The sequence below is a fragment of the Pneumocystis murina genome, assembly GCF_000349005.2.
Source record: "Pneumocystis murina B123 chromosome Unknown supercont1.16, whole genome shotgun sequence".
Lineage (NCBI taxonomy): Eukaryota > Fungi > Ascomycota > Pneumocystomycetes > Pneumocystales > Pneumocystaceae > Pneumocystis > Pneumocystis murina.
Window position 1 is genome coordinate 219303 of NW_017802374.1, and position 19474 is coordinate 238776.

A 19474-nucleotide genomic window follows, 5' to 3' on the forward strand; every position below is an offset into this window, starting at 1 on the left:
CTTTTTTATATAAATAATTTTTAAAACTTAAAAACTTAACGATTTCCAGAACCTAAATTTTATAATATAAATTACAATGGCAGAATTTTTAAAAAATATTCCAGAGTATATTACTGTCATTTTTCATATATAAAATTACTAATATATGATAAAGATTTATGGAGTCCGAGTTAGGCGAATCTATAGCCTCTAGAACAGAATCCTTGACAAACTTTAAAGAGCTCGGTCCCCCAAATCTAGTACATCTTATAAAATATCAACCAAAATCAGAAAACAAGAATGTAACTATTTAGCACAAAACCGTTTAAAGGTTTTTTATTAAATGAAATAGATCAGCACATATCATTATGTCTCAGGAGTTGATGCATCATCATCTGCATCTATAGCCGCATATCTAAACGATCTAACATATTCTATGACTAAAGATCAAGTATGGTTTGGGAAAAATCAATCATGGGAAATACATTCAGGGCTTTTCTGGTAACATTTTTTTTTTTTATCCAAGTATTTAAAAAAGTAGCATATATAATGCTTTTTCACGTATTGATATTCGCGTTGAAATGAAAATTCCTGGAGGTATTGAAAGCATTGCTATTGATGAATATGGAAATAGGTACTTTTGTACTTATAACTATAATTTTTGTTAAATATTATTAGAAAAAATATAACACCTGAAATGTGGACTGAAACATTTCTTTGTGAAATTTTACGGTGGCTTCAATTCTCAGATGATTACACATATCAGCTTCCAGGATTTCGTAAACTAAATCCAATAACATCTATAGAATTTGAGGAAAAATTTTTAGATGCTTGTTCTCAATTATTTCTAAAAGGTAATTAAGTATTATTTAACTGATTATATTAATTGGTTATTTTTAAGGCTGGAAATTAGGAAGTAGTCCTGAAATACATATTCCTGATATTGTTAATAATAATCTCACAAATGGTATATTAAAGTATCTTAACATGACTGGACGTTATGCTGTAGGAATTAATCTTTTTGAAAAACTTCGTATTAAAAACTCAGAAATTATACCCTTTTTAGCAAAATTGTACTTCTTAATGGGTAATTATATTAAGAGAATATTATATTACTAAAGTATTTATTAGATGAAGAATTTATTGCTATTGATCTTTTAAACGAAAGTTTAAAACTAAATCCTATTAATTATTCATCTCTTATTATCCAAGTAGAATATCTTATGAAAAAAAATTGCTACAATTTGGCTCTTCAATGTGCTAAGAAAGCTGTTAACAGTGCACCTTCTGAATTTATTACATGGGAAAATCTTGTTCAAGTTTATATAGCACTCGAGGATTATAGAATGGTTAGCTATAAAAAATTGAAAAAGAAATTACTTAAATTATAAAGGCATTATTAACTTTAAATTCGTGTCCAATATTTTCTTATTATGAAAAAGATGGTCATAGAATGCCAGAGCCAATTAAAGCTCATTTTCCAAGTCCTATAAAAATGGATGATTGCGAATTAACTTTAAATGAAATATATAGAAACAATAATACCGTAAAAAATTCAGGCTTAATTTTTCTTACATGTCTAAATATTGTAGATTGATCCAGCATTATTAAGATTACCATCTCTATCACTTAGAGGAACTTTTTCACGTGCATATGACCTTCTTATAAAAATGGTAACAAAAATTGGATGGGATCAACTTTTAAAACTTCGATCATCAGTTTTTATTATGAAAGAATATAAATTGCATAAAGAAAATAACTCCGCTTCGAATCAACATACATCTATTTCTACTTTTAGTGATTATAAAAATAATGATATTGGAGCTAACAAGACTGAAGATTCAAAATTTGATGATAAATCTAGAAATTACAAAAAACCATTAGATACAAAAAGTGGAATTCTAACACAGAAAAAGGAATTCTCAAAAAATTGCATTAATGAAAGAAAATGTAGCGAAAATAAAAAAAATAACGATTTTATGCTCTATGAAAAAAGACTTTGTGAGCGTTGGTTAGATAATCTTTTTATGATTTTATATGAAGTAAATTATCATCTTTTTTCTACTTATCCATATTCTAAGCATGTTTATAGGATTTACGTGTATATACTATATGGAGAGCAGAAGCTTCACATTTTAAATCCCAAAAATTAATCTACAAAAAAACTGCTGCAGAATGGGAAATTTTAGGCAGTCTTGCATGGAGATTACAATATAAAGTATCTGCTACTATTATTTTTATTATCTTAACAATGTTATTAGGAAGAATCATTGGAAGCATTCAGAAATTGCCTTGAACTAAATTTTTCTGTAAAAGCATGGGATAAAAACTTATTATTCTATAAAGAGCAAGAGGATTATGAAAAAGTATTATTAGCTATTGCAAAATTGAATGCATGGAATTGTAGATGGTATTCTGAAGTGATTTACACTTATATGAAAGCTTATTTAAATAACATATTTTCTAGTTTTCTCCTGATTTATTAAAACATTTACGAAGTGTGATTGCATATAATGGTATTACTAAAATTCGTAACATGCTTTCTTCTATAACGATAAATAAGACTTATATTGAACTTATGGATCGTTATCTTATATTTATTGAAAAATTTAAGCTTCTTGGATATTCTGAATAGTTTTTACGTAACTGTGCTTTTTTCAAATACATATTATTTATATAATACTATCTAAATAATTCATGAACTTAAGTTTTAAAATAGGATCTATATTGAAATCGAAAAAATAATTAGAATATTAGTTTCTGAATTAAAACATTTTAAAGAGAAATTTATTTTTATAAGTGAATTTTATATTTATTTTGGACTCTTAAAATTTAATATATTTATTATATAACATATAATTAATTTCCAAATAATCGAAGACCTATTCAATTAAATACATATATTTTTTCACAATATTTAACTGTTTCTAGTATTAATAAATATTGACATTAAATATTTTTCAAAAATTGATAAAACTAAATTTTTTTAAAAAACTACTTTTAATAAAAAAATCCAACATTTAACTTTAAAATCAATATAATCAAAACATAATAATTAAAATCTATTTTTTTCAATATTCAATTTCAATATCTTTAAATCATACATATCATTTGAAATTAATCAAAAAGATTAGTTGCATTAAAAAAATCATGTTAATTCTAAAACTTATAAATATTAAAAACAAAACATACAAAAGATCAACAAAAAACCTTAATCATTCTAAATATCATATCCTGAACTTCAATCATTAAATATACTATTCAGCATATAAAACCAATTTTGAGTTTTGATTTATTGCATCTCGCAAATCATCATCACATCTTATTGAAAATAAATGATTATTTATTTCTTCCTTACATCGTAAAGATTTTATTATAGTACCTAAACGATCTTGAAGCTTTTCCATAAGCTGATTAAATGTAATTTGTCGTGGAACACGAATCGCAATAAGATCATCAGCAAAAAATATTTTTATTTTAATGTAAAAAGAATCAGAACAAATTCCACCATATTGAAAACTATGCTGAGAAGAATTTAAATTTACTTGTGCCTTACTTTCTTTTAAGACTTCTTGAGAAGAAAATGTGTGTATATTTTCATTTTTAGAAATTGATGAACTTTGAAGTGCTTGAGTTAATTTAGAAAAATCAGAATCATATTTTAATTCAGCAGATTTCGTATCAGAATTAAACCCAAGACTCCTTAAAGACATCGGTAAAGAAGACGTGGAATATGATAGCTGATTTTCCGAAACTGATTTCTTGTAACAGGTTGAAGACGAAGATATATTATTACCATCCAAAAAAAAGTCACTGAACTTGGAATTTTGAGATGCTTTACCAAAAGATTCAGTATAAGATGTTTGAATCATTGCTTCAAGAGTATTGCACTCAATATCACCTTCTCTCAAAAAAAAAAAATATGTTACTAGTGAACTCTGTTTAATATAAGAAGGCAATTTACAAAGATCCCTTAAATATGCATCTAAATCAATACATCTTCTTTGAGAAATTTCATCATCAACATAAGATAAAGGGACTGGCATATATGGCAATATACGCCGTTTGCCTGTTCTACCAGCTTCTACTGGAAACTCCTCAAGCAACATAACCTGCAAATTATAAAAATCTTCATAATATCTACATAAACTACGATAACATAAATTTTCCATTTCAGCATGAACAAGATACTGATATCCCTCATTAATATAAACATGCTTAATAACCCGCGCAGAAACGACACAAACTTGTTCATTATTATGATATGGATTAGAGATTAATTTAGTATTATCTAAAGATTTCGTTGAAAAACCAATACTTCCATCATTTTTAAAGTCAGAAATAGTATTATTTTTACTAGAAGGCTTCTCATCGAAATTAAATTTACCAAGAGAAATACTATTATTCTTATATTCAGCAGTCATTTTCTTCCATTCTTCAACTCTTGGAATTGCCATACTATTTACAAGTTCTTGAACATTAGTAACAACTTTCCCAGTAGAAAAATCCCTAATTTCTATAAAAGAGACAGGAATAAGTCCAGGGCCACCCAATCTACCTATTGGCTTAGCTACAAACCATTCATGATTCGATTGAGCAATCACTATAATAGCTTCGCCAGCCTGCGCTTCAAGCTCATCGGGTCTTTCTGCGTGAAAATCATATCGAACAATCCCATATAAAGACCGGCTTTTTGCTGGGACCTGAGTAGAATGATTTTTTTCATCGTTTAATTTTTCAGAACTTTTATCTAAATTATTTTTTTCGCTACGTCCTAAAACCTGAAAATATGAAACAGGAACAAGGCCATGTGCATTAGTAGCAGGATTATATGCTTCATACCAATTTTCATCATTTTCGCTACCTATCAAATAAAAAAAATCACCCTTACAGAATCCAAGCTCAACTGAAGACTGAGGAACATAATCATAAAGAGCCTTAATAACATTTTTCGGAGGTTCAATAGAAATTAATGATTTCGATGAAATGCTAGTTGTTGAGTTTTGAAGATTAGTAGTCTTTTGTGTTTTACGTAGCTTAAAATATTAGTTATTAATAATTAATAATTATAAAATCACCCTAATCATAATCCTTCTTCTAATAAACTACAACTTTCCAGGAATTATTTGAAAATATCTCTTTTACTTTATATAATATTCAGATAGACCAGTAAAACATTAAAATCAAAAATTCATCGACAGATATAATATAAAAATTAAAAAGCATACAAAAAATTAATTATAAAAAAAGTATATTAAATAACCAATATTTTCATAAAAATAAATGCTAGACTAAGAACATTTACAATTTTTATAACCGAAAAATATTAAATATATTTTAACTCATAATTGGCCTTTAATATCAATAACTTTGTCTTTTAATCTAGCCTGTTCAAAATATTCAAAAGCATCTTTAGTATTAATATGTAAAGATTTACTTTTCTCATCTTGTATAAAAATATCTTTACTACTTCGTGCCATCAAAAACTCGAAACATTCTGATTCACTTTCAAATGATAATTCTTGACATAAAAATTTCAAACTTAAACTCGGTCGATATCTTTTATTATTAAAACAATATAATAATTTCAGAAACAAAGCTCACGCTTTAAACATCCTACACGAAGCAATAACCCTTTCTCTTTCAACAAAACAATCCATCAAATAACCTCCCATATTTGGTGCATCCAAATATAATTTAAATAACGAATGATAATTAGACATTACAAGTGCAGCCCTTACATCCAAAGCATGCTTTATGGCTTTATTTTTCTTTTCTTCCTCAGTAAGTTTCAAGAGTACTTCATGAATATCTAATAAACTAAATTAATCAAAAAACATATAAAAAGTAATAAACCCGATTTATTTCGTGTATGTAAAAGATAAAAAATACGATAAGCTAAAAATTCATCAGGATGACCAGGAAGATTATAATTATATAATGAAAAAAGCTATTTATAATTTAATAAACATAAATTATTTTTCCTAAATATACTTGTGTTTGACATTGATTATATTCTCCCAAATCACCCTAAAACATGATATAAATATTTATTTATACCTATACATACAACAAACCTTCTCAAGAGCTATCCGAGCATGAATTTCGTATACCATTACAGTAAAATCATTTTTGATTCTCTGAACAGTAAGATCCTGTCTCAATGATTTAAACTGATCACATATATAAATATAATTATTTTCTTCTTTCCATTTAGCTTTTAAAAATTCTAACGTCTTTTTTAATACAGATAAAGGTCGAACTGTTTCTGGATCAGGAGCTGAAGTAAGACGCAAATATTTCTTTTCTAACTGTTGAGATCTTCCAACTATAGTATGCTCATCCCAATCAATTACATCCTAATAAAATCAGAATAACCAAAAAACATAAAACACATACTAAGCGATTAAAACTTGTGTCAACATTTAATATTTCATCAGAAGATTTAACTGTATTTGTCTTCTCGAATCTTTTAATTCTCTTATTTTTCTGATGTTCATCTTCTGATATTCTAAAAGTATTAAGATCAGACAGTTCAGTTTTTACTCTAAATTCTTTTAATTTAAAATAAATACCTAAGAAAATCCAATTATACTTATTCATTCTATTACTTTGAAGATTTTCCTTAGAATATTTCCTTTGTTTTTTAAGAGTCTTTAATTCAATTTTATCCCAATCAATAGAAAAAACTGTATCATCTTCAAAAGCTTTAGTAATAATCTCTTTAAGTTCCTTTTCTATAGAAGGTCTATCTTTATCAGAACAATTTTCAAAACATCTTCCAACAAATTCTTTCAATGAATCAGGCCATTGGGTTTTTTTTCTTGCTGGGACTTGTGAACTTGATGCTTCCTCTGTTGATACAAAAACATTTCCCGGCTTTAACTTATTTGAAGGTTTTTTTATATTAACAGCAGCATATCCTATAAATTCTAATAAATAAAGTCAATTTAATTTTTTCTAGAACAAATACTCTGTGTTCCATTTAACATAGCAAATATATAATTGTAAAAAAATCATATAAATCTTTCTTAAAAAGTAACTTATATAAAATAATCAACAAAATACTATTTCATGATAAATGCATAATAATACCTTAATATTTTAAAACTTTTAACCTAAAAATTAAACCTATATTTATAAATTCAATCTAAATATAATTTATCAAATCGTAATAAAATACGATTCAAACTAAAAAATATTTTTTAAAATAAATTACATTACAATAGATTAACATATCTAAAACTTTTTACAAACAAGAAACATAATAATCATAGTAGAAAGCAATTTAATAAATTTCTTTCCAAATAGCATCTGACATCTTTGAAATCTTATACATTTCATGAACATCATGAACCCTTATAATATCACAACCCCCTGAAATAGAAGCAGCAACTGCAGTTGCTGTGCCCCAAATTCTATCTTTTGGCATATTATCACCAGTAATAAAACCAGTAAATCTTTTACGACTTGGACCAAGCAACCATGGAAGACCGTTAAAACAATTTTTAGATTTTAATTCATTAAATCTTCTTAATAATTCTATATTTTGATGAAACGTTTTAGAAAATCCTAATCCAGGATCTAAAATAATGTTCCAACGAGGAATGCCAGACTTTTCAGCAGAATTAAGTAGTTCTTCTAATTCTATAGTAATTTGTTCTATAATATCAACACCATAATCAGTTAAGTTGTCCATAGTTAAAAAATTGCCTCTCATATGCATTATACATATTGGAACCTTTAGTCTAGCAACAGTACTAAGCATTTTTGGATCATACCTTCCACCACTTATATCATTAACAAGACTGGCACCAGCCTTAACTGCCTGTTCTGCAACTTCAGAACGAAATGTATCTATACTTATTAAAATATCAGGATATGTTTTCAGAAGATATTTTATAGCAGGAATAACTCGAAAAATCTCTTCTTCTAAAGGTATAATATGCGAACCTGGTCTTGTAGACTGCCCACCAATATCAACTATTGTTGCTCCTGCATTTATAAATTTTTTAACATCTATTAATACAGAATCACATGAATGAATACCTCCATCAAAAAAAGAGTCAGGTGTAAGATTCAAAATAGCCATAATATATGTAGGCACTTTATAAGACCTGAAACTAAAATTCATACTTTTATTTTTATATAAGAATGGCAAAACCGGCTTAATACTGTGATCAACAATTTTCTCAAAATATGAAGCTATAGATAGTCCAGTAACGGGATGAACAAGATCACTTGATATACTATTTTACAATTAGGAAAATAACTATTTTAGTTATATATTACTTACTCAAGAAGGGGTTTTAAAACAAACGAACGCTCGAGTACTCGAGGATGAGGAACAATTAATGATTCAGAATTAATTATTTTTCTTCCATAAAAAACAATGTCCAAATCAATGCACCGTGGACCCTTATCAATAACTTTAACACGTCCAAGCTCTTTTTCAATTAATTGCAATTCAAATAAAAGCTGTTCAGGATGTAAAGAAGTTTGAACCTTTAATTCATTAACATTTTATAGATCAAAAAAGAAAATATTATAAACCTTACATACTGCATTATAGAATGCAGGCTGATCTTTAAAATACATAGGCTTTGATTCATACAACATAGATGTTTTCAAAACCTTTATTCCTTTTGTAGACATTTTTTCTATGGCATCCAATATAAATTTAACTCTATTCCCAAGATTACTACCAAGTGATATATAAATGGCTTCATTATCGATAGATTTCCCAGATTTAATACAGTTATCAGAAGAAAAACAAGAACGAGACCTAACAATTTCAACGCCAGCTGATTTAGCAAAGGCCAAAGCACAAGATTTCTCCACTTTGACTGCTATTTTTTCAATATTATGTGACATACATGAAATCCTTGCTATAGATAACGCAAGAGCCTCTATAGTTTTAAAAGTTGACTCTTCTACATGCTAAATTCATTAGTAAAACCAAAAACATAAAGAATTACAGAACTTTAACAACTTCTTTCAGTAATTTTTCAATATTATATGTATTTATAATAAGATCATCTTTACATTCTAAATTTACAAATGACTTGAACAATATTAAATCAATAATGATGTTTTGTTTATTAACCCTCTCTTCTGGATTTATACCTATGATTGTATAAAGACTTAAATTCCTTATAAAAAATTGATCTTCAACTTTTCTAATACCATCTTTTCTTCTTATAATTTGTAATCCAGTTTCTGCTAACAAATGTCCTTTAGGAGTTTCCACTATGACTTTAACCCAATTCCCTTTGCACTTATCTCCAAGAACAACTTTGGAAATCTTATCAGATAAGTCTACTAGATTTTCAAATTTAGAATTTTCAACTAATTTAAAAACTTCTTTATAAACTGTTGCATAATCTATAGAATAAGATAAATTGTCCATGCTTCCTGACAAAGAAGCATTAATTCCCATACTAAGTGTAAGTACAACCGGTTGTAGCAATCTTTGAGCCCATGAATTTTTTCCTACAATAGATTTCAAAGCTAATGAATGAATATGAATTAAATCTTGATCTTTATTTAATTTAGATAAATGGATTTTTTTTTTAAATATCATCCCTTTCACAAACCTAAAACCATAAATTTGATAAAAAGGAGATATTTTTAAACTTTTTGTTTTAAATATCATTTTTATTTTAAAATCTTTCGAGATCTTAATAATACAACTTTTATAAATATAAAGATTTAATGTTTAAATATGTCTATTCAAGATCGCACAAGAGAATTTCATGCCTGCGCATTAACTCTAAAGAAGTCAAAGGAATCGAGAAAGTTTTATTCTCAATATAAAGAAAATGTACCAAGCATAAATGAATCAAAAAAACATATCAAAAACGATTTTGGAAATATAGCAAATAAAATAGCTAAAGATATTAACAAAACAGGAGAAAAACTACAAAAACTTACACAGTGTAAATAATTTTTATCGTCTATTTTTTGAAAGATTAATAAATTTTAGTAGCTAAAAGAAAAACATTATTTGATGATAAACCTGCAGAGATCTCAGAACTGATTTATATTATAAAGCAGGATATTGAAGACTTGAACTCAGGCATTTCAAAGCTTCGAGAATATCTTAAACAAAAGCCAAAAAATGACAAAAATAAAAACAAAGGAGAGCATGAACATTTTGAAAATGTAATAGCACTTTTGCAAAGTAAACTAGCAAATACAAGTATAATATTCAAGAATGTCCTAGAAATACGGACAAAGGTAGTATTCTATCTCATTAAATTAACATTATCCTAATTACAAGTTTTTAAGAATATAAAAGCAAATAAAAAAAGAAGTGAACAATTTATGGCAACCACAACACATTTAAAAGATCCAGAGAAGGAATCTAAGTCTCCTCTTTATATAGAATATGAGCATAAAAATAATGATACACAATTTATGAAATTTAATTCAGATTGCCTCGTTTTAAATATGGATAATGAAAAATCTAACACTAAAATACTTCCTTATGATTCCTTTCAGCAAATGCAATTGTTAGAAGAACAAAATTCATATACAAGTTCCCGTTCATCAGCAATCCAAAGTATAGAATCTACAATTCATGAATTAGGATCCATTTTTTCTCAACTTGCTCAAATGGTAGCAGAACAACGAGAAACTGTCCAAAGGATTAGTACTAATACAGATGATGTTGTTACCAATATTAGTTCTGCACAGCAAGAACTTTTAAAATATTATCAAAGGATTAGTAGTAATAGGTGGCTTATATTCAAGGCTAGTTTTATTTCATACATTCTCTTAAGCTTACTTGAATATAGATATTTGGAATATTAACTATTTTCTTTTTACTTTTTGTTATTATTAGTTAATTTGTAAAATAGGTTTCAACGTTTATAATTTATATACTTTTTAAAAATGAATATTAATATTATTAAATATCCAAAAGCAGTATTGTTTTTGGGACATAAATACCAATAACCTTAATCTAATATGTTTTCTATTCTAAATTTATTTTATGTTTAAAATATCTATCTTTTTATATACTTTTTTAAACGATTATCAATTATCAAAATATCCTAAATTTATGGAATTGCCAGACATTGGTTCATATTGTTCATATTCTTCTTGCAGAAAATTAGGTTATATTGTTTCTTTAAATTATTATTATCATTAATTTTTATTTAGATTATCTTCCATTTAAATGCTTATATTGCAATAAAGAATTTTGGTCATTTTTTATATTTACTTATTACTAAATTTAATACTTTTAGCAATAATCATAAAAATGAAAAAAATCATGATTGCAAAGAAGCACTCGAAGCTTTTAAATTAAAGAATATAAATATAGTTCCAACATTAAAAAAAAAAAGCTCACCAAAAAATCTTATTGACTATTGGGATAAAAACCTTGACCCTTTGAAACCTAAAAACAATGGTTCTTCAGAGACAAAAAGATCTTTTAAAAACAATATAAAATTTTCTAAATTATGGCATTGGATTTTTAAATGTTCACATAGCTCCCAAAAATCAAAATCAACACACATCACCATTTTAAAATTAAAAAAAGAAGCTAAAGGAGAAACGTCGATACCTCTTTCATCAAGATTGTATATAAAAGTAGAATTTTCATGTTCTAATGCTCATTTTCTATCTCAAAAATTTTTTTATATTTCAAAAGTATTAAAGTAAAAATTAAACTTAAATCTAACTTCAATAGGACTGGTCATGTGGTCGATCATTAGATTATCTTAGTAAGAATATTGGTATCAAAAATGTTAATTCATCAACTAAAAACGAAAATGAGGTAAAGTAATACCTTCTATCAATATATATAAAATAACAAAAACAGAGACTTCATTTAATGCATATAGAATCAGGAAAAATATTAGAACCCTCAAAAATAATTGGTGACTGTATTATAACTGGAGATACAGGTATTTTTATTTTTATAAGCAAATCTTTATTTATTTTATTAGTTGTACTTATGCGTGGAATTAATTATCACAAAAAAATATAATAAATTTACTATGACCTAATACAGATTCCTTCCAAACTGCCTCATGTTAAAATCTTCAATATTAAACATCTAAAGATTATATATTTGTACAAAACCAAAAAGAGTTTAAATACATTTTCAAAATTTCAATTCAAATTTATAAATCAAATAAGAAACTTTATATGAAAACAATTAATTAAAAAACCTGTATGCAAATATAGATAGTTCACTAAAATAACATTTACTATCTTAATCCCCAAAAACGTAAAAGAAAATTATTTTTTTTCATTTCATTTTTAGCTTTATTGACGTCAATTAACCATATCCTACGAAGAGAATTGTCCACTTTTTCTCCAAATAAATTCTTATAAAAACAGATAAATAATACATACCTATTACATCAAGATATAAATATTGATATTGAAAACTTTCTTCAAATGTTTTCTAAATAAATTAATATATATATATATATGTATATATGTGTACAAACTCTAATCATTTTAAGGCTTACTTCACCTTGGGATTTTTCCCCTCTTACATAAAATCGCATAATTATTTGTTCACGACCATCTGGCTCTATTATTCTTTGAGATCTTATTTAAAATAATTAAAAATATTAAAAAGATATTCAATAACTAACGGTATATATGAATTGCGACGAATACTATTTTGTAAAGACCCACTAAACACCTTTATATTATTTCCAAGTAATCTTTTACACTGACTATATTAATTTCTTTAATTAAATTTCCACTAACCTCCTCATTATTTTTTATATATTCAAGAGACATATTTATCGCAGGGGCCTCTACAACAAAAAGATAGCTTCCTAAAGAGTAGCTTGCTAAAGACTTCGAAATTCATATACTTCAACAACAATATTTTTACTTACTAAAACAACAACCCCTACAATAATAACAGATAATTTTAAACTAATTAAAACTACCCGAGTAGCCTTTTCCATAAAATGAAGCTGTCCCCATGACTTTGTTGTATCATCCCTAAAGAATAAAAATATTTTTCCCTTATCTTTTTTTAATATTTGTATTAAATTTAAAAATCGATCAGTATTATATAATCTTATATATCGGAACTGATTTGATATCTGTACTATACCATTCCTACTATTCCAAAGCCCTTTAGTACAAAAATTAAAACTTCTCGAATACATTAATTTATTATTTTAATCGCTATTTAATCTGATTACTAAATGTAGAAATTAATCTAAAATGTATCCGAATAAAAACAGACGAAAGACGATAAATTTATTTCTTTTTAATTATTATTAAATTCTTCCTCTAAAAATAACAAAATAAATTAAATATGACTCATGCATCTAAAGAAGAAAGTCAAAAAATTTTTAAGAATTTAAGAGCTCAAAAATATAATCAGGTAAAAATAATTAAAAATAAAAACCTACATATTAAAAATAAATAAATGAATATTAACTTCAGATTCTTACACTTTTCTAGAACTGTTTTGATTGTGGAGCAAATGGCGCAACATGGGCAGCAACAACTTTTGGAATTTACATTTGTCTAGATTGTAGCTCAATTCATAGAAATTTAGGCGTTCATATATCATTCGTTAGGTAACTTATATTTTATTTTATGAAATAAAACATATTTTTATGATAAATAGATCAACTATTTTAGATTTATGGACATGGGATCAGCTTCGTATAATGAAAGTGGGAGGAAATTTATCTGCATTAGAATACTTTACCAAACATGGAGGAACATCTATTTTAGACTCAAAAGATGTGAAAACAAAATATACTAGCAAAACAGCTATATCATACAAAGATGAATTAAAACAAAGAGCTCTTTTGGATTCTAAATCGTATTAATTTTCTATTTAAAATATAACTTCTAATCTATTTAACAGCAATTCTTCTATTAAAATAGATGATGATGAACATTCATTAATAAGTAATGATGCAGATGATGATTTTTTTACTCAGTGGAATGACCATATGTTTCAAAAATCTACTTTAACATGTGATACAAAAACTTCTTTTTTGGACAAAACAGAGATCAATAATACAACAAAAATATCTAACAATCATAAAGATTCTATGAATTCTAATTTATTAAAAGAAAATAGTATTTTAAACACATCTAAATTAAGATCATATGTTTCTACAAATAAAAGAACGGGAATAACAGGACCAAAACTTACCAAAAAGCTTGGTGCCAAAAAAATAGCAGAAACGTTTGATTTTGAAGAAGCGGAAAAAAATGCAAGAAAAGAAAATAATAGTAATTTAAGCCATACTGTCAAAAAAAATCAAATAGAATTAGAAAAAGATGATTTAAATAACTCCAATAAATCGTTTTCTGAAAATTCAGAATCAGATCCTAAAACCAATAGTTCTGTTAAAGAAACAACAACAGGTTTTCAAAAATTATGTTTTGGACAAACGAAAAGTACACCCAAATCAATTGAAACAAACTTATCTTATAAAGAAAGATCAACAACAGGAAATCCTTGTAATGGTATATTTTCATATATTTATTATTGATGATAGTATTAATTAATTTCAGATGAGATTACATATGCTCGTGATAATTTTTTTGGACAAAAATCTATATCATCGGACAAGTATTATTTATTCTCCAGTTTTTAGATTACATTAATAATTGACCAAAAATAGATATTTCCAGCGGGATTTATATAACCCAGCTATTCAGGAAGAGACCAAATTACGTTTACAAGCATTTAATGGCGCTCAATCTATTTCTTCGGACCAATATTATGGAGAAAATGATACAAGTACTCGGGATTATAAAGGTTTTGAGGAATCCGCTAAAGAGTATATTCAAAAATTTGCAGATACAGCATACAATGACATTGAAAATATCAGGTCATTTCTAAAAAAAACATATTTAAATAACTAATATTTTTTAAGAGAAGTATTAAATCATGGAGCACAAAAACTATCCAATATACTGTATGAATTTGGCTCGAGATATAATTTTTAAGTATTCTAAATTAATAATTTACCATTAATTCACATAAACAATTTATTTAATTAATAAAATTTTAAATACAGAGAAAGTTAATCGTTTACTTTAAGTAATAAAATTTGAAAATATTTTATATATCAAGAAGTTATTCTCGAAATTCATTTATTTTTGTTTTATAACTTATTTCAAAAACATAGGAAGTAATAGATATTTATTTTTTTACTAATAAAATTTAATTGTTTTAATTTAATATATATCTATTTATATATATATAACACTATATATCAATACTTTTAATAGTTTAATAATTATTATATCGCCCATTGTATAAATTCAACTAAAAATATTTCAAGTAGAAAATTTTCCATCTATTGTTTAAAAAAAGTCTATTATCAAAAAATTATGTATAATATAAAATTGAATTATATATGAATTAACATTTTATACTATCAATATTTTATAAAATTAATAATCTCTAAAAAATAAAAATTCAAAAAAAAGAATATAAAATTAACTTTTACTAAAAATTTAAATAATTTTTTCTTTAAAATTCAAAATATTTATATTTGCAAAATAAAAAACCTATTACTTGTTTTCAATAAATATATAGAACCATAATCAAATCATGAATAGTATTAAAAAGATACATAAAAATATAACTTAGAAAAACTTCACTAATCAATATAACAATTATACTATAAGTTCAAAGGCTATATAGCCAATTAATTAAAAATAACATAAAACAAATCATAACTATAATATGACTTATAACTATAAAGTAACATACCAAATAGTGCACTAATAACATTTTTCAAAACCTTTTATTAAACATTTGCATACTTTAGCAGGTATAATATTAATTTTAAACTTAATTTCACTTCAAAATATTTTTTACATTACTGAAATTTCTAAAGTTAATCATTTAAAAATGTTTATGGAAATAAACACAATCCAATATACAGTCTCAAACATATTCACTATCTTTTTCTATATTCATGAAAAAAAAAAGAAGAATGGTCTGCAACATTATTTACCCAGACCTTAAAACTATCTATCAAAATGCCAAAAATTTGCCGATACCACCACCATTGATGTTTCCTCATTTCTAACCTAGAACTCTTCAAATAATCCCTGTAAAACTCAATCATATCATCATCAGTAACTACGCCTTTTTTTTTAATGACATCATTGTAAAACATTTCCATTTTTCTAAAATAAAGAGTATTATTATTTTCCCAAAAAACTTGACTTTTTTTAAAAATATCTTTTCTTCTTTCCTAAAAAAAATTAAAAAATACAAAAAAGACAATATATATCCAATACATGCAATTTAACAGATAATGGAGATGTAATATCATAAGGATATTGTATATATCTAAGATTAGATACTGGATATATCTTACTAACATAAGGAACAAGCTTTGGACCATAAAAACCCCTAAAAATCTTTTTAAGAACTTTCATTATTTAACCCATTATTTTTTTTAAAAGCAAACTATTTCAATATCTATAATAAAACAATTCTATCGAAATTTAACTATATATTTATAATCTAATATATACATATAAAGCATAAAAATTACCAAAAACAAACTGAAATAATTACAATGTTGCTAATCAATCCTTCTTTTGTAAAGCACTTGATAATCTCCAACTAAACATAGCAGCTTGGTCTTTTTCAAATATAATTTCATCAGTGAGATATTCTGGTAAACAATTCAAAAGAAAAGCATCTCGTTCTTGATCAAAAAGAGGAGTATAAGAAAATCGCTCATGTAAATGAGAAGAAGGGTCAGAAAAAAGAGAAAGCTTAAAATGAAGAGCTAGATACATTAATATTCAAAAATAACAATAATAAAACTTACTTCCATTACGGCCTGTCTGCAAACAATCAAAAACAGTCTTTTTAGAATCCGACTTAACATCACGAATAAGCAATCCTGTTAAATCACTATAAAGTTCTTCTTTCAATTGCACCATAGACAACTTAGAGCGTGAAGAAAGTTTCGTATTTAAATATGAAATTTGCGATTTTGCATGATTAAGAGCTTGTTCTGTAGATTTCACTAAAAAAATCAACACAAATAGTCATAGTAAAAATAAATATACAATTTTCAGATATTTTTTCAAACTCTTTCTTTTGTGCTTTTAAATCAACTAGACAAGATGACAATTCGTTCAATCTCTTATCCTTAATGTCCATATCCTTAGTAAGACTATCAATAAGTGCTTGAGAAGCTATTAAAATTAAACACGAAAAAAAGCATTATATAAAAAAAAATAATTTACCCTTAAACCTAGATTCAGCTATTTCTTGATAAGCAAGAAAATTAGACTCAACTTCTGTCTGACGAAGATTTTTAAGACAGTTATATTTTTCCTCAAACTCTTCCATTTTTCGAATTGTCTTGTGACTATTAATTTACTTTAAAATTAAAGAAATAATTACCTCTTCAAGCCTTTTTTCCATATCGATATTTTCGTCATAAATATCTAAAAACTTACGTTTCGAATCATTTTGTCTTATTTGTAATACCTCTTGTTGAACATGTTTTTGACTACCTTTGGAGTTATTTTCCAGAGTAGTACCCTTTTCAAAGCGCTTTTTGCAACTATTTGCTTCTATTGTTTCAGAATATCTTGAAAAAATATTTTCTTTCTCAGATAAGTCAAATTTTCCTATATTTGATATTTTCCGCAATGGAGTTTCTTTATTCGTATGATTTCTTTTTGATTTTAAAGACGATGCCAATTCATCTATGCTATCATCTTGTTCATTAAAACTAAAATCACAGTCAATCGTGTGTTTTCGTTCTTTATTTTTAGATATATTTGTATGTTTTTTACGCATATCAGACTCAAAATATAAACCTTTCTATAGGAAAAAAAAGCATAAACTAACTACACAAACGTAATACCGAAAAACTAAAGAGATCAATTAACAAAACCCCATTATAAATATTACTTATATTTTTATTACAATTTTAAAGTTCTGAATTTGATCGAGTGTCCGCAATCTTTGCAATAAATTAACAATAATCTTTTTTTAAAAAAAAATTACTTTTATAGTTTTATACGATACTTTTTTCCTAAAAATTTTGTTGTTTATAAAGTAAATGAAAAAGAATTGCCGCTTAATATCCTAAAAACATGGTAAATGCAGAAGAACAACAATATCTCAATTTAGTACAACATATTATTAACCATGGGGAAGACCGCCCTGATAGGACAGGAACAGGGACTCTATCTATTTTTGCACCGTCTCCACTAAAGTTTTCCCTTCGAAATAAAACTTTACCACTTTTAACAACCAAACGAGTTTTTATACGTGGAGTAATTGAAGAATTGCTTTGTAAAATATCCAAAATTTGTACATATTTTCTTAATATTATATAGGGTTTATTCGCGGAGAAACAGATTCTTTAAAACTTAAAGAGAAAAATATTCATATATGGGATGCAAATGGATCACGAGAGTACCTTGACTCAATTGGATTGACCAAACGCCAGGAAGGTGATCTTGGCCCCATTTATGGATTTCAATGGAGGCATTTTGGTGCAGAATATATCGATTGCAAAACCAATTATATAGGACAAGGTGTTGATCAATTAGCCAATATTATTCAAAAAATACGAACATCACCATATGATCGCCGACTCATACTTTCAGCATGGAATCCTTCAGGTATACTTTTTTATCAATTCAATATCATTGCTTATTACTATTTAGATTTAGAAAAAATGGCATTGCCTCCGTGCCACATCTTTTGGTAATATTTATATTTAACCTGTATATGGTAACCATGAATCTTACAACTATATATAGTCAATTTTATGTTCATATACCATCGAATAGCCACCGACCTGAACTCTCATGTCAACTATATCAACGTTCTTGTGACATGGGGCTAGGCGTTCCCTTTAATATTGCATCATACGCTTTACTAACATGTATGATTGCACATGTTTGTAGTCTTGATCCAGGTGATTTTATCCATGTCATGGGTGAACACTATTTTTTAAAAAAAAAGCAAATTTTAATTATCTGTAGGTGATTGTCATATTTACAAAAACCACATTGCAGCACTACAGCAACAACTTACACGCTCACCACGACCTTTTCCTACTCTTTCTTTAAATCGTTCAATCACTAACATTGAAGATTTTACATTAGACGATTTTATTATTCAAAACTATCATCCATATGAAACCATAAAAATGAAAATGTCCGTTTGAAAAATATATTGCATTATAACTTTTTCCATTCATCCTACTAGATTTACTTTTAAAAAATAACATGTTAAATTAATAACAACTCATATAATATATAACTAATCTATACATAATTAAGTACTTAAACAATTAACACGTTATAACACCAGCATATTTTTACAAATGCTACCACTGATTCTAGACTTTTACTAAAAGTCGTCCTATATTCATGTACAATACAATGTAACTATAAAAAATTAACGATTAAACAAAAGGATATTTTCAATAGAAAAGTAACAGTTTAAAATCCTTCATTAGCTAGCACATTTAACCTTATT

General features: G+C 26.1%; 11 protein-coding genes across 11 annotated transcripts; 5 read left to right on the forward strand and 6 right to left on the reverse strand.

Annotated features, from left to right (window-relative positions):
• Nucleotides 1–76: 76 nt before the first annotated feature.
• On the forward strand, nt 77–2639 carry PNEG_03557 (hypothetical protein; the record flags this gene model as incomplete). The annotated part of the gene is made up of 12 exons (XM_007877459.1): nt 77–105; nt 155–281; nt 332–480; nt 521–613; nt 658–833; nt 881–1066; nt 1111–1328; nt 1373–1525; nt 1572–2021; nt 2072–2197; nt 2241–2399; nt 2447–2639. 12 exons carry the CDS (start codon nt 77–79, stop codon nt 2612–2614), a joined length of 2034 nt encoding a protein of 677 aa, XP_007875650.1. The 3' UTR covers nt 2615–2639.
• Nucleotides 2640–3236: 597 nt separating this feature from the next.
• Nucleotides 3237–5138, reverse strand: PNEG_03558 (hypothetical protein; the record flags this gene model as incomplete). Its single annotated transcript, XM_007877460.1, has 2 exons — nt 5058–5138; nt 3237–5015 (listed from the first exon to the last, which is right to left on the reverse strand). Exons 1-2 carry the CDS (start codon nt 5064–5066, stop codon nt 3237–3239), a joined length of 1788 nt encoding a protein of 595 aa, XP_007875651.1. The 5' UTR covers nt 5067–5138.
• Nucleotides 5139–5321: 183 nt separating this feature from the next.
• On the reverse strand, nt 5322–7084 carry PNEG_03559 (hypothetical protein; the record flags this gene model as incomplete). Its single annotated transcript, XM_007877461.1, has 9 exons — nt 7075–7084; nt 6953–7021; nt 6575–6902; nt 6379–6526; nt 6057–6338; nt 5974–6009; nt 5836–5929; nt 5584–5791; nt 5322–5538 (listed from the first exon to the last, which is right to left on the reverse strand). The coding sequence occupies exons 2-9, from the start codon at nt 6969–6971 to the stop codon at nt 5322–5324; spliced, it is 1332 nt and encodes a 443-aa protein (XP_007875652.1). The 5' UTR covers nt 6972–7021; nt 7075–7084.
• A 183-nt stretch (nt 7085–7267) lies between these two features.
• Nucleotides 7268–9634, reverse strand: PNEG_03560 (folic acid synthesis protein fol1; the record flags this gene model as incomplete). Its single annotated transcript, XM_007877462.1, has 4 exons — nt 7268–8228; nt 8276–8484; nt 8533–8919; nt 8963–9634. The coding sequence occupies 4 exons, from the start codon at nt 9632–9634 to the stop codon at nt 7268–7270; spliced, it is 2229 nt and encodes a 742-aa protein (XP_007875653.1).
• Nucleotides 9635–9684: 50 nt separating this feature from the next.
• PNEG_03561 (hypothetical protein) lies at nt 9685–10794 on the forward strand (the record flags this gene model as incomplete). Its single annotated transcript, XM_007877463.1, has 3 exons — nt 9685–9917; nt 9965–10218; nt 10270–10794. The coding sequence occupies exons 1-3, from the start codon at nt 9704–9706 to the stop codon at nt 10792–10794; spliced, it is 993 nt and encodes a 330-aa protein (XP_007875654.1). The 5' UTR covers nt 9685–9703.
• Nucleotides 10795–11044: 250 nt separating this feature from the next.
• On the forward strand, nt 11045–11977 carry PNEG_03562 (hypothetical protein; the record flags this gene model as incomplete). Its single annotated transcript, XM_007877464.1, has 5 exons — nt 11045–11107; nt 11146–11637; nt 11678–11764; nt 11810–11894; nt 11937–11977. 5 exons carry the CDS (start codon nt 11045–11047, stop codon nt 11975–11977), a joined length of 768 nt encoding a protein of 255 aa, XP_007875655.1.
• Nucleotides 11978–12200: 223 nt separating this feature from the next.
• On the reverse strand, nt 12201–13127 carry PNEG_03563 (hypothetical protein; the record flags this gene model as incomplete). Its single annotated transcript, XM_007877465.1, has 6 exons — nt 12201–12301; nt 12349–12400; nt 12447–12549; nt 12597–12676; nt 12715–12807; nt 12849–13127. 6 exons carry the CDS (start codon nt 13125–13127, stop codon nt 12201–12203), a joined length of 708 nt encoding a protein of 235 aa, XP_007875656.1.
• A 130-nt stretch (nt 13128–13257) lies between these two features.
• Nucleotides 13258–15119, forward strand: PNEG_03564 (hypothetical protein). Its single transcript, XM_007877466.1, has 7 exons — nt 13258–13348; nt 13429–13547; nt 13598–13798; nt 13844–14454; nt 14503–14560; nt 14613–14822; nt 14868–15119. Exons 1-7 carry the CDS (start codon nt 13280–13282, stop codon nt 14938–14940), a joined length of 1341 nt encoding a protein of 446 aa, XP_007875657.1. The 5' UTR covers nt 13258–13279; the 3' UTR covers nt 14941–15119.
• A 608-nt stretch (nt 15120–15727) lies between these two features.
• PNEG_03565 (hypothetical protein) lies at nt 15728–16389 on the reverse strand (the record flags this gene model as incomplete). The annotated part of the gene is made up of 2 exons (XM_007877467.1): nt 15728–16202; nt 16249–16389. 2 exons carry the CDS (start codon nt 16387–16389, stop codon nt 15903–15905), a joined length of 441 nt encoding a protein of 146 aa, XP_007875658.1. The 3' UTR covers nt 15728–15902.
• Nucleotides 16390–16513: 124 nt separating this feature from the next.
• On the reverse strand, nt 16514–17815 carry PNEG_03566 (hypothetical protein). Its single transcript, XM_007877468.1, has 5 exons — nt 17375–17815; nt 17215–17332; nt 17035–17163; nt 16791–16991; nt 16514–16748 (listed from the first exon to the last, which is right to left on the reverse strand). Exons 1-5 carry the CDS (start codon nt 17774–17776, stop codon nt 16543–16545), a joined length of 1056 nt encoding a protein of 351 aa, XP_007875659.1. The 5' UTR covers nt 17777–17815; the 3' UTR covers nt 16514–16542.
• Nucleotides 17816–18007: 192 nt separating this feature from the next.
• On the forward strand, nt 18008–19160 carry PNEG_03567 (thymidylate synthase; the record flags this gene model as incomplete). Its single annotated transcript, XM_007877469.1, has 5 exons — nt 18008–18277; nt 18322–18609; nt 18655–18694; nt 18751–18929; nt 18976–19160. The coding sequence occupies exons 1-5, from the start codon at nt 18076–18078 to the stop codon at nt 19158–19160; spliced, it is 894 nt and encodes a 297-aa protein (XP_007875660.1). The 5' UTR covers nt 18008–18075.
• Between the last annotated feature and the right edge of the window lie 314 nt (nt 19161–19474).